Source organism: Hyla sarda, chromosome 2, assembly GCF_029499605.1.
Source record: "Hyla sarda isolate aHylSar1 chromosome 2, aHylSar1.hap1, whole genome shotgun sequence".
Taxonomy (NCBI): Eukaryota; Metazoa; Chordata; class Amphibia; order Anura; family Hylidae; genus Hyla; species Hyla sarda.
The window spans coordinates 188,297,669-188,311,802 of NC_079190.1; the positions used below are offsets into that span (position 1 = coordinate 188,297,669).

General features: G+C 39.3%; 1 protein-coding gene across 4 annotated transcripts in view; it reads left to right on the forward strand.

Annotated features, from left to right (window-relative positions):
• The window catches only part of LOC130355603 (ATP-binding cassette sub-family C member 5-like), a 136,237-nt gene that overhangs the window by 113,758 nt on the left and 8,345 nt on the right, over nucleotides 1–14,134 (forward strand). For all 4 annotated transcript variants that reach the window (XM_056555951.1, XM_056555952.1, XM_056555954.1 and 1 more), the window contains 2 exons: nucleotides 11,250–11,439; nucleotides 13,464–13,623. In XM_056555951.1, coding sequence (XP_056411926.1) covers nucleotides 11,250–11,439; nucleotides 13,464–13,623 — 350 coding nt within the window. The remainder of the gene's footprint in view (nucleotides 1–11,249; nucleotides 11,440–13,463; nucleotides 13,624–14,134) is intronic.

Consider the following 14,134-nt stretch of genomic DNA (forward strand, 5'->3'; position numbering starts at 1 on the left):
GTTGATACACCATTATGTTTAACCCCTTAAGGACTCAGGGTTTTTCCGTTTTTGCACTTTCGTTTTTTCCTCCTTGCCTTTTAAAAATCATAACCCTTTCAATTTTCCACCTAAAAATCCATATTATGGCTTATTTTTTGCATCGCCAATTCTACTTTGCAGTGACATTAGTCATTTTACCCAAAAATGCACGGCAAAACGGAAAAAAAAATAATTGTGCGACAAAATAAAAATAAAAACGCCATTTTGTAACTTTTGGGGGCTTCCGTTTCTACGCAGTGCATATTTCGGTAAAAATTACACCTTATTATTATTCTGTAGGTCCATACAGTTAAAATGATACCCTACTTATATAGGTTTGATTTTGTCGCACTTCTGGAAAAAATCATAACTACATGCAGGAAAATTTATATGTTTAAAAATGTCATCTTCTGACCCCTATAACTTTTTTATTTTTCCACGTACGGGGCGGTATGAGGACTCATTTTTTGCGCCGTGATCTGAAGTTTTTATCGGTATGATTTTTGTTTTGATCTGACTTTTTGATCACTTTTTATTCATTTTTTAATGTTATAAAAAGTGACCAAAATACGCTTTTTTGGACTTTGGAATTTTTTTGCGCGTACGCCATTGACCGTACGGCTTAATTAATTATATATTTTTATAGTTCGGACATTTAAGCACGCGGCGATACCACATATGTTTATTTATTTATTTTTTTACACTGTTTTATTTTTTTTATGGGAAAAGGGGGGTGATTCAAACTTTTATTAGGGAAGGGGTTAAATGACCTTTATTAACACTTTTTTTTTACTTTTTTTTTGCAGTGTTATAGGTCCCATAGGGACCTATAACACTGCACACACTGATCTCTCATCCTGATCACAGGCGTGTATTAACACGCCTGTGATCAGCATTATCGGCGCTTGACTGCTCCTGCCTGGATCTCAGGCACGGAGCAGTCATTCGTCGATCGGACACCGAGGAGGCAGGTAAGAGCCCTCCCGGTGTCCGATCAGCTGTTCGGGACGCCGCGATTTCACCGCGGCGGTCCCGAACAGCCCGACTGAGCAGCCGGGATACTTTCAGTTTCACTTTAGAAGCGGCGGTCAGCTTTGACCGCCGCTTCTAAAGGGTTAATACCGCACATCGCCGCGATCGGCGATGTGTGGTATTAGTCGCGGGTCCCGGCCGTTGATTAGCGCCGGGACCGACGCGATATGATGCGGGATCGCGGCGCGATCCCGCTTCATATCGCGGGAGCCGGCGCAGGACGTAAATATACGTCCTGCGTCGTTAAGGGGTTAAAGGGGTATTCCAGGCAATACCTTTTTTTTATATATATATCAACTGGCTCCGGAAAGTTAAACAGATTAGTAAATTACTTCTATTAAAAAATCTTAATCCTTCCAATAGTTATTAGCTTCTGAAGTTTTCTGTCTAACTGCTCAATGATGATGTCACATCCCGGGACGCGACTCATCAGAGAGCAGTTAGACAGAAAACAACAACTCAACTGTTACGCCGAGCGATCCGGGTCCCTGCTCCTCCCCGGAGCGCTCGCGGCGTTCTCCTCTCTGCAGCGCCCCGGTCAGACCCGCTGACCAGGAGCGCTGCACTGACATTCACGATGGGGATGCGATTCGCATAGCGGGACGCGCCCGCTCGCGAATCGCATCCCAAGCCACTTACCCGTCCCGGTCCCCGGCTGTCACGTTCTGGCGCGCGCAGCTCCGCTCTCTAGGGCGCGCGCGCGCGCCAGCTCTCTAAGATTTAAAGGGCCAGTGCACCAGTGATTGGTGCCTGGCCCAATCAGTCTAACTAGATTCCACCTGCTCCCTGTCCATATAACCTCACTTCCCCTTCCCTTCCTTGCCGGATCTTGTTGCCTTGTGCCAGAGAAAGCGTTTAGTTTTGTTTACCTAAAGGGTGTTAGCTGTAAATGTTTAAACTTAACTTACATAGTTCAAAGATAAAAGTAATGGTGTAAAGTTGAATTTTGTTTATAGTGGCCTCATGACAGATGACATATTTGTGATCTAAATGGTTTCCTAGGGAATAATCAGAGACACCGAAGTAGATGAACTTAAGAAACCTCCCTGTTAACACTATGAGGTGACAATAACTCAATTACATTTGTATTCTACATATATTTTTCAGTCATGTCAAAGTAAAATCATGGGATTCACTCCAAAATAAAAGGTCACAGCAACCTGAGACCACCACAAAAAGCTTTTTCATGCTCAGATATTTTGTGTGTTATTGATACTGCACTGGTGACTACTATGTCTACCATACTTCTTCATAGGTTGTAAGCTCTTCTGGTCAGAGCTCTCACTTTTCTTCTCATTTTATACAAATGTATTAGTAAATGTCCATAAGATGGATCCAAAATACAAATATATACAGTAACCACCGGTATTTCTGGGTAAATACTCATAAGCTATCTTTTAGGCAGTAAATTAAACTACTTTTTAATAAACTGATAAAATATTGATAACATACTGATGCAATGTGGATGAAATATAAAACACACATGGATGCATGTATTTAGACCTTCTAGACTTCAATGGGCAGTTTTTTTCCATTAAAAAAGCTGATAAAAGTAGTACATTTTTAGGATATACTCAGATTTTAAAATAGTCCCATAGATTAATATTAGCCTCACATTGCAGTCCACAAGAATAGACATAATACAGATGCAAAATATACTTGTAACTTAGCAACCATAGGCTGGTTTCACATTAGCAAAATACATATGCATTTTTGTGTCCATATTACGGCTACAAGATCCAGCCTGACTCTGGTCTGTCAATTCTGGTCATCAGTCTAGTGGTCAGAATGGATATGCAATCATAATACAGACACAATTATGATTGCATATCCATTCTGACCACTAGACTGCCTTAAAGTTTATATTGATACACTGAAGAGACAAAAAAGACAGGAGGAGCGCGATCCTAGTGTTTTACCATAATAGATGCAGGCAGAGGTTGAAAATAAATTATTGTGCTCACCGAAGTGGGTTATGCTCAGAGCATAACATCAATAGCAGCATATCGGTAGCGGGTCAGCAGCCTTGGAGCACCCAATCCTCCAGGGAAGTCGGCAGGCAATAGCAAACTTGGTAGTAGAAAAAATATATATCTCCAATCCAGACGCTTCTCCCAATAAAAGGTTTTCTTTATCCCATAAGAATTGACATAAAAAGTATAAAAGCACTTCAACGCGTTTCTAGCTCGGACCGAGCTCTTTATCAAGGTGTGCATATTATAAAATGGCATGGACACACTATATATAGACACTCTAATGATTACACTGGCTGGGAATTTGCCCAGGAACAGGTGCACCCAGACCCTTGCTTCGCTGTAAGGTGTCCCAATATGGCGGCTTACAGATTTCCTGTATCATGTAATCTATGCAAACAACCTTCATTAAAAGTTCTCATAGGATTAATGTCAATCATGAGCAGAAAACTGTTATATATACAGAAAAATAAGAACATGGTTAAAACAAAGCTCATAAATATACAGTTGTAACAGATAAAATTCTTGGGAGCGCTGCTCCGCAATCGTTGTTTGTCAATCATTCTATAGCCGCGCTATTATGTATTACAATGTAGCCGTATGCCCGTGCTAGCGCACTGCAGATATACACAGGTAACATACATGAGTAAGCGGAGCTTTTGAAACATGTAACTTTCATCCTGCCGCAGTGATGCAAATAATAGCAAGCTAGGGGCCGACTGTAGTTGAACTTTCAATGATGGTGTTAGCGTCAATATTGCGCATCCAGATGAATATACTTTTATAGTTGACAGCTGACTTAGGTATGCTGCAGGAGGAAAATATCATTTTTCCATATATGTATAGATACGTCAGGCAATTTGCACAGTATGTGCGCATCTTAATCTGCATTATAAGATATTGTATAGAAACGTCCGGTAATTAGCGCAATATGTGCTCATCTTGATCTGCATTATAAGATAGTTATTCATGTTGGGTGTGCTTTTGGAAAGCATCATTTGATAATCACAAGATGGTTACTTCTGTATCATGATGTTTACGCATCAGACGTATTTTCTTTGTCTCGTGCAAGATAATGCTTGGGACAGTGGCAGCCTCCTATTGTGCCGCCTGAATGAAGGTGGGAAGTTCTCTCATAAGGGGTAAGGGACCACTATGTACAAAGGGCTATTTTTCTTAATTATTGGTGATGTCCCCCAAAGTAGCAGGAGGGCGATCTGATGATATTCATGAACTAAATTATTCCTAAACCAGAAAAAAGTTTGAATTAAATATTAATAAAAATATATATGGAAAAAATGTAGTATGAAAAAATAAGAAAAAATAAAATAAATATATAGGTCCAAAGGATCCTTATCATGGATACTAGTTCATTCTATTTGTTTTCTAAGCATGTTATTTTGACAGGTGTTGGCCACCTGCAGAGTATCCTAGGTGAATGGTACCCTACTGATGTTAAAATTGCGCAAAGGTATGTAGAGAATATTTACAATAAAAAATATGTTCAATAGAGAATATTTGCAATATAATGGTTGGATTTGGAGGGAATTTTTAGATAATGGTTTCCGTAATCTCGTTGAGACCTTCTGGGGACAACGTTCCCATTTTATAGATCCAAAAGACCTCTCTTTTTTTAAGTAGTTTGAACCTATTGGTGACCGTACTAGGGATGCAGTAGATCGGAGTTACTTTAAAGGGTCGTTTAATATCAGGGTGTTTAATGGAGCAATGCCTCGAGAACCTATGTAGCTGAAAGTGGTTCCTGATGTTCTGGCGATGCTTATTAATTATGCATCTAAGGGCCTGGACAGTTTTCCCTATATATTGCTTCCCGCAGCAGTCCAAAAGATAAATTACATAGGATGTCTCACAAGTTAAGTAATGTTTAATGGAGCAGGTGTTCCCATTAGTTTGGGATCTAATGGACGTGGTTCCATGACATATCTTGTGACAACACAGGCAAAGGGCCTTGCCACATCTGAAGCTCCCTTTTCTTAATCCAGTGTTGGTTTTTAGTTTGTGTTGTTTTAGCTGGCTAGGTGCCAATAGATTTTTAAGTGTAGGGGCTCTTCTAAATGTCACCAAGGGTGCCACTGGAAGGATGTCTTTGAGGAATGGATCCATTTTTAAGATATACCAATGGTTTCTTACAATGCTTTTGATATTGCTCGCAGATTTGTTATACACTGTTATAAAGCTGCACTGGTCAGTGAATACTTCTACTAAGGGCTTCTTTTTTTAGGTCAGACATTCTTGTTTACATAGATTACATGATACAGGAAATCTGTAAACTGCCATATTGGGACACCTTACAGCGAGGTGGGTGCACCTGTTCCCAGGCAAATTCCCAGCCAGTGTAATCATTAGAGCGTCTATATATACAGTGGGGATCAAAAGTTTGGGCACCCCAGGTAAAAATGTGTATTAATGTGCATAAAGAAGCCAAGGAAAGATGGAAAAAATCTCCAAAAGGTATCAAATTACAGATTAGACATTCTTATAATATGTCAACAAAAGTTAGAATTTATTTCCATCATTTACACTTTCAAAATAACAGAAAACTAAAAAATGACATCTGCAAAAGTTTGGACACCCTGCAGAGTTAATATCTTGTACTGCCCCCTTTGGCAAGTATCACAGCTTGTAAACGCTTTTTGTAGCCAGCCAAGAGTCTTTCAATTCTTGTTTGAGGTATCTTTGCCCATTCTTCCTTACAAAAGACTTTCAGTTCTTTGAGATTTCTGGGCTGTCTGTCACACACTGCTCTTTTAAGGTCTATCCATAGATTTTCAATTATGTTGAGGTCAGGAGATTGTGAAAGCCATGACAAAACCTTCAGTTTATGCCTCTTGTTGTAATCCCCTGTGGATTTCGAGGTGTGTTTAGGATCATTATTCATTTGTAGAAGCCATCCTCTCTTTAACTTCAGCTTTTTCACAGATAACATCAAGTTAGTATCCAAAATTTGCAGAAATTTTATTGAATCCATTTTTGATTCTACTCGTGAGATGTTCCCTGTGCCACTAGCTGCAATACAACCCCAAAGCATGATTGATCCACCCCCATGCTTAACAGTTGGACAGAGGTTCTTTTCATTAAATTATGTTCCCCTTCTTCTCCAAACGTACCTTTGCTCATTCCGGCCAAAAAGTTCAATTTTAACCTCATCGGTCCACAGAACTTGTTTCCAAAATGCATCAGGCTTGTCTATATGTTCATTTGCAAAGTTCAAACGCTGATTTTTGTGGTGAGGACGTAGAAGAGGTTTTCTTCTGATGACTCTTCCATGAAGACCATATTTGTACAAGTATCTCTTTATAGTCTAATAGTGTACCACAACTCCAGTGTCTGCCAGATCTTTCTGGAGGGATTGTGCAGTCAAACATGGCTTTTGAATTGTTTTTCTCACAATCCATTCGAGCTGTTCTGTCTGATATTTTCTTGGTCTTCCAGATCTTGCTTTAACTTCCACTGTTCCTGATGACTGTCATTTCTTAATTACATTCCAAACAGAGGATATTGACATCTGAAAACGTTTTGCTATCTTCTTATAGCCTTCTCCAGCTTTGTGAGCGTCAACTATTTTCAGTTTCAGATTTCTAGACAACTGCTTAGAAGAACCCATGGTGCTGATTGTTGGGGGAAGGTCAGATGAGTCTGGGTATTTAAAACCTTTGAGATTGACATCACCTGGTCTTCCCAGATGATGATAGAGAACAATCCATGACACTGGCAGGTTTCAGCTTTGCAAAGGGGGCAGTGCAAGCTATAAATTCTGCAGGGTGCCCAAACTTTTGCAGACGCCATTTTTTTGTTTTCTGTTATTTTGAAAGTGTAAATGATGGAAATAAAATCTAACTTTTGTTGACATATTATAAGAATGTCTAATCTGTAATTTGATGCCTTTTTGGAGATTTTTTCCATCTTTCCTTGGCTTCTGTATGCACATTAATACAAATTTTTACCTGGGGTGCCCAAACTTTTGATCCCCACGGTAGTGTGTCCATGCCATTTTATAATATGAACATCTTGATAAAGAGCTCAGTCAGAGCTAGAAACGCGTTGAAAGTGCTTTTATACTTTTTATGTCAATTCTTATGGAATAAAGAAAACCTTTTATTTGGAGAAGCACCTGGACTGGAGATATATATTTTTTCTAATACCAAGTTTGTTAAAGTTTATATTGGTCTGGCACTCAAAAATTAAGCCTAACCACAACACAAAAAGTAGAAAAAACACAGGTCATATATGACTTAAGGGGTTAAAGGGGTCCCCATCCCCTCCTGTTCCCTGCTTGTAACTGCTTTCAAGAAAATATGTTACGAGCAGGACATGCTTGCTCAGCTAATCACTAGTCACAGCAATGTCCCATCTTGGCCAGTAATTGGCTGAACAGACAGGTCTCACTTCGACCTTTTGGAAGCCGCTACATGTTGGAAGCAGTGATGGACTGGAAGTCACCAGACCGGGAGCTGCAGGGGACTTGGGTGGGTAAGTATAATTTTTTTTAGCAGCCCCTTCCCAGCAACATATAAAAAAATGTAAATCCTAAAATACCCATTTAACATTAAATATACAGTGTATAACCTATTTTTTTCTACTTATAGTGGATATGCAAAGTTTTTCTGCACTTTTGACAACATGGTAATGGCCATAGTGGTTTGCGTAGAGAATTGTCTGTCCTTTTTTTTTTTTTTCAAGCGAGGTTTCTTAGAAGTTTAAACTGGGCAATGACAAACTCACATGTCACTGTGCCAGAAATAGATGTGCCTTTGACAAGCTGATAATTTTAGCTTTAACATTCTAAGCCATATGGAACCTACACTAACGTGCCTTCAGGTGCAGAGCAGAGTAAAATCACCATATCAGACTTGCACTGAAAGGTTTTAAAAACCTGTTGTATTATTTTCCCATGTAGGAATAAATTGTATAATTTTTTATGTGTACGTTTAATATGTCATCTTGTGCATAATAAATGATGGAATGATAAAAAATAACATGATTTTTATTCATGAACACCCCAGGCTAAAGTAACAGGTTTATCGCTTTAAACATGTCCACATAATCTGCTCCAAGGCAGCCATTTCTGCAGCACTTGTATCTAAATTACTGTTTTACTAACTTAATACTCAAATCTCCCTCATGTACTTGGCTATAGATTTATTAACACAATAAAGAAAAAACACTTTCCACACTTTAGTGGGGGGTCAGTGTTTAGGTTAATAACACCTAATAAGCCATAAAAGTGAAAGAATTTGCAACTTTATGATATACTTTGTTTCAATGTCTCACTGTTATCAAGATCTCTGTTTGCTGGATGTGAATGAGAGCACTATTGTTTACACTGAGGGACCAGTTACCTACATAGGCTCTTTTCACACTGCATTACATGCTGGAGTTTAAAGGCATTTGCCAACAAATCTTTAACAACACAAACAACACAAAATAGGCCTGAGGGAGAAGCATGTTACTGTGAAACGCGTTGCATTATGTGTAATAAATGAGTTTGTATACTGAATCCGAAGTCTCCCAGCATCTGCTTTAATCCCGCCACCCCCTGGTGGAAAAACATGTACTTTTAACATCAGCCACAGGATCAAAAATAAAAAAATAAAAATTAAAGGGATACTGCTCTGTATTAGTTTTTTTTTACAGGATGTCTCTGTATGAAATAGTATATTCAATACAGCAAACAAACATAAACCCAAAAGTAATCAAACAATACTCTGTTGGCATCTATAAGGCACTGGCATTCGACTCTTCTGTTAGTCATTGGAACTTGGGAGCTTTCCGGATGAATACATTCAATGTATACTGCTAGCACTGTATGAAAAGAGCCATTTCTCTGCTCTTAGCTTTGAGGTGGATACAACTTGTATCTATTCTGTGCAAAGATTGCTTTCAATAAGTCGGTACATGTCTCTTTTAGTTTGTAACAACGTATCTATCTTTTCTGTAGTCTGTTTAGCTTGGATGTAGTTGTATAGACTGGATACAATTGCTTCTACTTCTCAGCTGAGAACAGGTTTAGCTGTGTACAGGTTGGCATTCTATGTAAACATTAGTGTTCTCATTCTCTCACAACAAACTACCATCATGATAATGGAAACAAAATATGACAAAGCTGTAAAACTTTTGTAACTTACTTTAGTAACCTAAAACCATAAACCCTCTTTAACCCCTTAATGACGCAGGACGTATATTTACGTCCTGCGCCGGCTCCCGCGATATGAAGCGGGATCGCGCCGCTTCATATCGCGTTGGTCCCGGCGCTCATCAACGGTCGGGACCCGCGGCTAATACCACACATCGCCGATCGCGGGGATGTGCGGTATTAACCCTTTAGAAGCGGCGGTCAAAGCTGACCGCCGCTTCTAAAGTGAAAGTGAAAGTGACCCGGCTGCTCAGTCGGTCTGTTCGGGACCGCCGCGGTGAAATCGCAGCATCACGAACAGCTTGCAGGACAGCGGAAGGGCCCTTACCTGCCTCCTCGGTGTCCGATCGGCGAATGACTGCTCCGTGCCTGAGATCCAGGCAGGAGCAGTCAAGCGCCGATAACACTGATCACAGGCGTGTTAATACACCCCTGTGATCAGGATGAGAGATCAGTGTGTGCAGTGTTATAGGTCCCTATGGGACCTATAACACTGCAAAAAAAAAAAAGTAAAAAAAAAGTGTTAATAAAGGCCATTTAACCCCTTCCCTAATAAAAGTTTGAATCAAAAAAATAAAACAGTGTAAAAAAATAAATAAATAAACATATGTGGTATCGCCGCGTGCGTAAATGTCCAAACTATAAAAATATATCATTAATTAAACCGCACGGTCAATGGCGTACGCGCGAAACAATTCCAAAGTCAAAAAATTTTTGGTCACTTTTTATACCATTAAAAAATGAATAAAAGTGATCAAAAAGTCCGATCAAAACAAAAATCATACCGATAAAAACTTCAGATCACAGCGCAAAAAATGAGTCCTCATACTGCCCTGTACGTGGAAAAATAAAAAAGTTATAGGGGTCAGAAGATGACATTTTTAAACGTATACATTTTCCTGCATGTAGTTATGATTTTTTCCAGAAGTGCGACAAAATCAAACCTATATAAGTAGGGGATCATTTTAACCCTATGGACCTACAGAATAATGATAAGGTGTAATTTTTACCGAAATATGCACTGCGTAGAAACGGAAGCCCCCAAAAGTTACCAAAAGTGCGTTTTTTCTTCGATTTTGTCGCACAATGATTTTTTTTCCCGTTTTGCCGTGCATTTTTGGGTAAAATGACTAATGTAACTGCAAATTAGAATTGGCGACGCGAAAAATAAGCCATAATATGGATTTTTAGGTGGAAAATTGAAAGGGTTATGATTTTTAAAAGGTAAGGAGGAAAAAACGAAAGTGCAAAAACTGAAAAACCCTGACTCCTTAAGGGGTTAAAGGGGCACTACAGGGAACTAAACTTTTTAGACACTTATCTTCTATTCGCAGGCTAGGGGCTGAGGGTCTGATTGTGCGGTGTACAATCACTGGGACCGTCCTCAACCTTTTGTATGGGGCCCTGGTTACGAACATGTCCTTGTCGCACTCCCGCCCCCACCTTTCTCTACGGATGTGACAGCCTGCTCGGCCAGCCTCAGCAATGTCCCACCTCAGCTGGTGATTGGCTGAGCAGATTGTTACTTGTGTCCCTCCAGGAAGGTGGGGCCTGGAGTGTGCCGAGGATGCCCAAGTAGCCGGGGCCCCATACAAAGGTCGTACCCCTCATGATCAAACACTTTTCCCCTATATTGTGGATAGGGGATAAGGGTCTAAATAGTTCAGTCCCCTAGACTACCTTATGACCTTTAATGGCCATACACAACATTTTCTGTCTGTAACTTTATTGTGTATATTATAGGAATTGTAATTGCTGCAAGAGAACGTGTTCTTAAAATGAATACAAATGTTTCAGTGGATACCTATTCTGGGGCGCAGACCCCCTTCTGCCAAAGTAATAGAATCAATCCATCACTTACACTATATAGAGTGAGTGTCACAAGACATACTTTAGAAAGTCATCTTTTTTTCTAATGTCAATTAAAATAATACCAAACACAGCTTTAGAAGGAGAGGAATCCATACAAATATACACAGTAAGACAGTAATGTTCTTAATATGATCTTTTTTACAGAATTTTTTATCTGTGTATACCACTATTATGTAATATTATTTGTTTTCCCCCAGAATCTGGAATCAGAAGTGCCTCCTCACATCCATACAAAGCCTCCACCAGAAGAATGGCCCCAACATGGAAGAATTACATTTGAAAATGTTGAAATGCGTTACCGTGATGGCCTCCCTTTGGTTCTGAAGAACATTTCATTTAGTATTGAGCCACAAGAAAAGATTGGGATTGTGGGAAGAACTGGGTCAGGTCTGTGTTTATTACCCGCACAAAGATCTGTGACCATGTGTATTCCGGTAAACTATGATCGCAAATAGTATTTCTAGAGAGATCTCTGACAAACACAGAAATGGAAGAATACATTATTTCCACAAGCTTACATAGGAAAGAGCTCATGTCTTGTATATATGATGCTATTTGGGCATTCTTTATATGTAGTGAATTCCATGTTCTTCATGGATTCAGACTTATATGTATCCAATTATATTCATTAGATCGCTCATAATGTCCTGTTATGTAGATACAGTATATACTCAGACTATGCTGCCTTACCTATTGGTACAGGTCTGCTTCTCTATTAGCCAAATAGGCTAATAGAAAAAAATCAGAGAACACATAGTACAGAGAATATACACTGGACCTCTCAGTGATTGACAGGCTATGATATATGCAGTATATACAGTAGTCTGATATCAATCACAGGGGAGCTCTCTCACAAATAAAGTGGACTCTCTCATTGCTCCTATGAGACAAATAGAACACTGTTGTGTAGGCCACTGTTGTAGACTCCACAAGACATGAAAAGGTGTTCTGTGGTATCTAGTGCTCGGGCATTAGCAGCAGATTAGTGGCCTGTGTGTAGATAGGTTGTAGGTATCAGAATGCCTGGGTTTTCCAGCGATAACTGCACAGAGCATCACACTTCTTGGTTGGCTTATCTTTTTTCCCCTCAGTGTCCCTGGTGCATCTTTTGCCTAGGTAAGTGGCACACTTAAACCATCCACATGATACAAAGAAATACATGATTCATTAAATAAGGCCACCTTCTTCTGTGGTTCAGTGGCCTATTTCTGAGGCTCACATATCCACTTTAGAAGTTTGTAGCAGTTGACATGGGATTATCATGGGTACTGTGTCCAGTCTGAGGCAATGCAGCTAGCCACAATGTGCTTTTCTATTATAGCTGGCATTTAAAGGGGTACTCCGGTGGAAAACTTTTTTTTTTTTTAAATGAACTGGTGCCAGAATGTTAAACACATTTGTTAATTACTTCTATAAAAAATCTTTATCCTTCCAGTACTTATTAGTGGCTGTATGCTACAGAGGAAATTCTTTGCTTTTTGAATTTCATTTTTGTGCTCTCTGCTGACACCTCTGTCCATGTCAGGAACTGTCCAGAGTAGCATAGGTTTGCTATGAGGATTTTCTCTGGCTCTGGACAGTTCCTGATACAGGCATCAGGTGTCAGCAGAGAGCACTGTGGACAAGACATAAAATTTAAAAAGAAAAGAATTTCCTTTGTAGCATACAGCTGCTAATAAGTGCTGGAAGGATAAATATTTTTTAATAGAAGTAATATACAAATCTGTTTAACTTTCTGGCACCAGTTGATTAAAAAAAAAATTTCCCACCGGAATACCCCTTTAGGGTACGTTCACACGTATGCAGATTTGATGCGCAGGGTTTGATGTGCAGGATTTGATGTGCAGGATTTTCTGCTGCAGATTTCAATGTAAACTAAATGACTGAGCACAGCATCTAATCTGCAGTTACAAATCCTGCGCATCAAATCTGTGCAGGATCCTGTATGTGTGAACGTACCCTTAAGGGGTGATACATGCTAGATCAGTGGAGTTCCCGCAGCAATTATCAGAACGGTCAACAAGACGGTGTTTGTGCCATTCCACTCCACACATTCAAAGTCTAAGGCACTGACAGAGACTGCCACATGCTACGGTAGGACCAGATAGGCTAACCTTTACTCTTCATGCAAATCAATACATTTCGGAGCCTTTTATCCTATAGCTGGGCAGTTCTCTTTTGTTCTACATTCTGCAACACCACTCAAAACCTGTTGTTATGGAGATACTCTGTTTTACAATGTGGCCCTTGTAGAAATCGACATCATCAAAAACTGCCTGTTCACTTGTTGCCTGATATATCTCAGCTACCATTGTCAGAAGATGTTATTAGAGGTTATGCATTTGGGGTGGCTTTAATGTTGTGGTTTATTAGTATATTTACTAGTGCTATGTCATTTATTTACTATACAGGCAAATCATCCTTGGCAGTGACACTGTTTAGACTGGTTGAACTGTCTGGAGGTACCATCAGCATTGATAATGTGCATATTGACACAATTGGACTGGAGGATCTAAGGAGAAAACTTTCCATCATCCCTCAAGAACCAGTTCTTTTTGTTGGAAGTGTCAGGTAGGTCATAGGTGATATAAACTGTCATAAACTGGATGAGACACATTTATAGATATAGCCTAGTATTTGTTAGCTCCATTGAAACATTTATTACATTTTTTTTTATTATGATTTCTACTTTACTACTAAATCGCATTGAAATGTCACATAACTGACAGTTTATAGGTATTACCTAAAGCTGGCCAGTAAGGATATATATATATATATATATATATATATATATATATACATACAGGGTGGGCCATTTATATGAATACACCTTAATAAAATGGGATTGGTTGATGATATTAACTTCCTGCTTGTGGCACATTAGTATATGTGAGGGGGGAAACTTTTCAAGATGGGTGGTGACCATGGCGGACATTTTAAAGTCGGCCATTTTTAATCCAACTTTAGTTTTTTCAATAGGAAGAGGGTCATGTGACACATCAAACTTATTGGGAATTTCACAAGAAAAGCAACGATGTGCTTGGTTTTAACATAACTTTATTCTTTCATGAGTTATTTACAA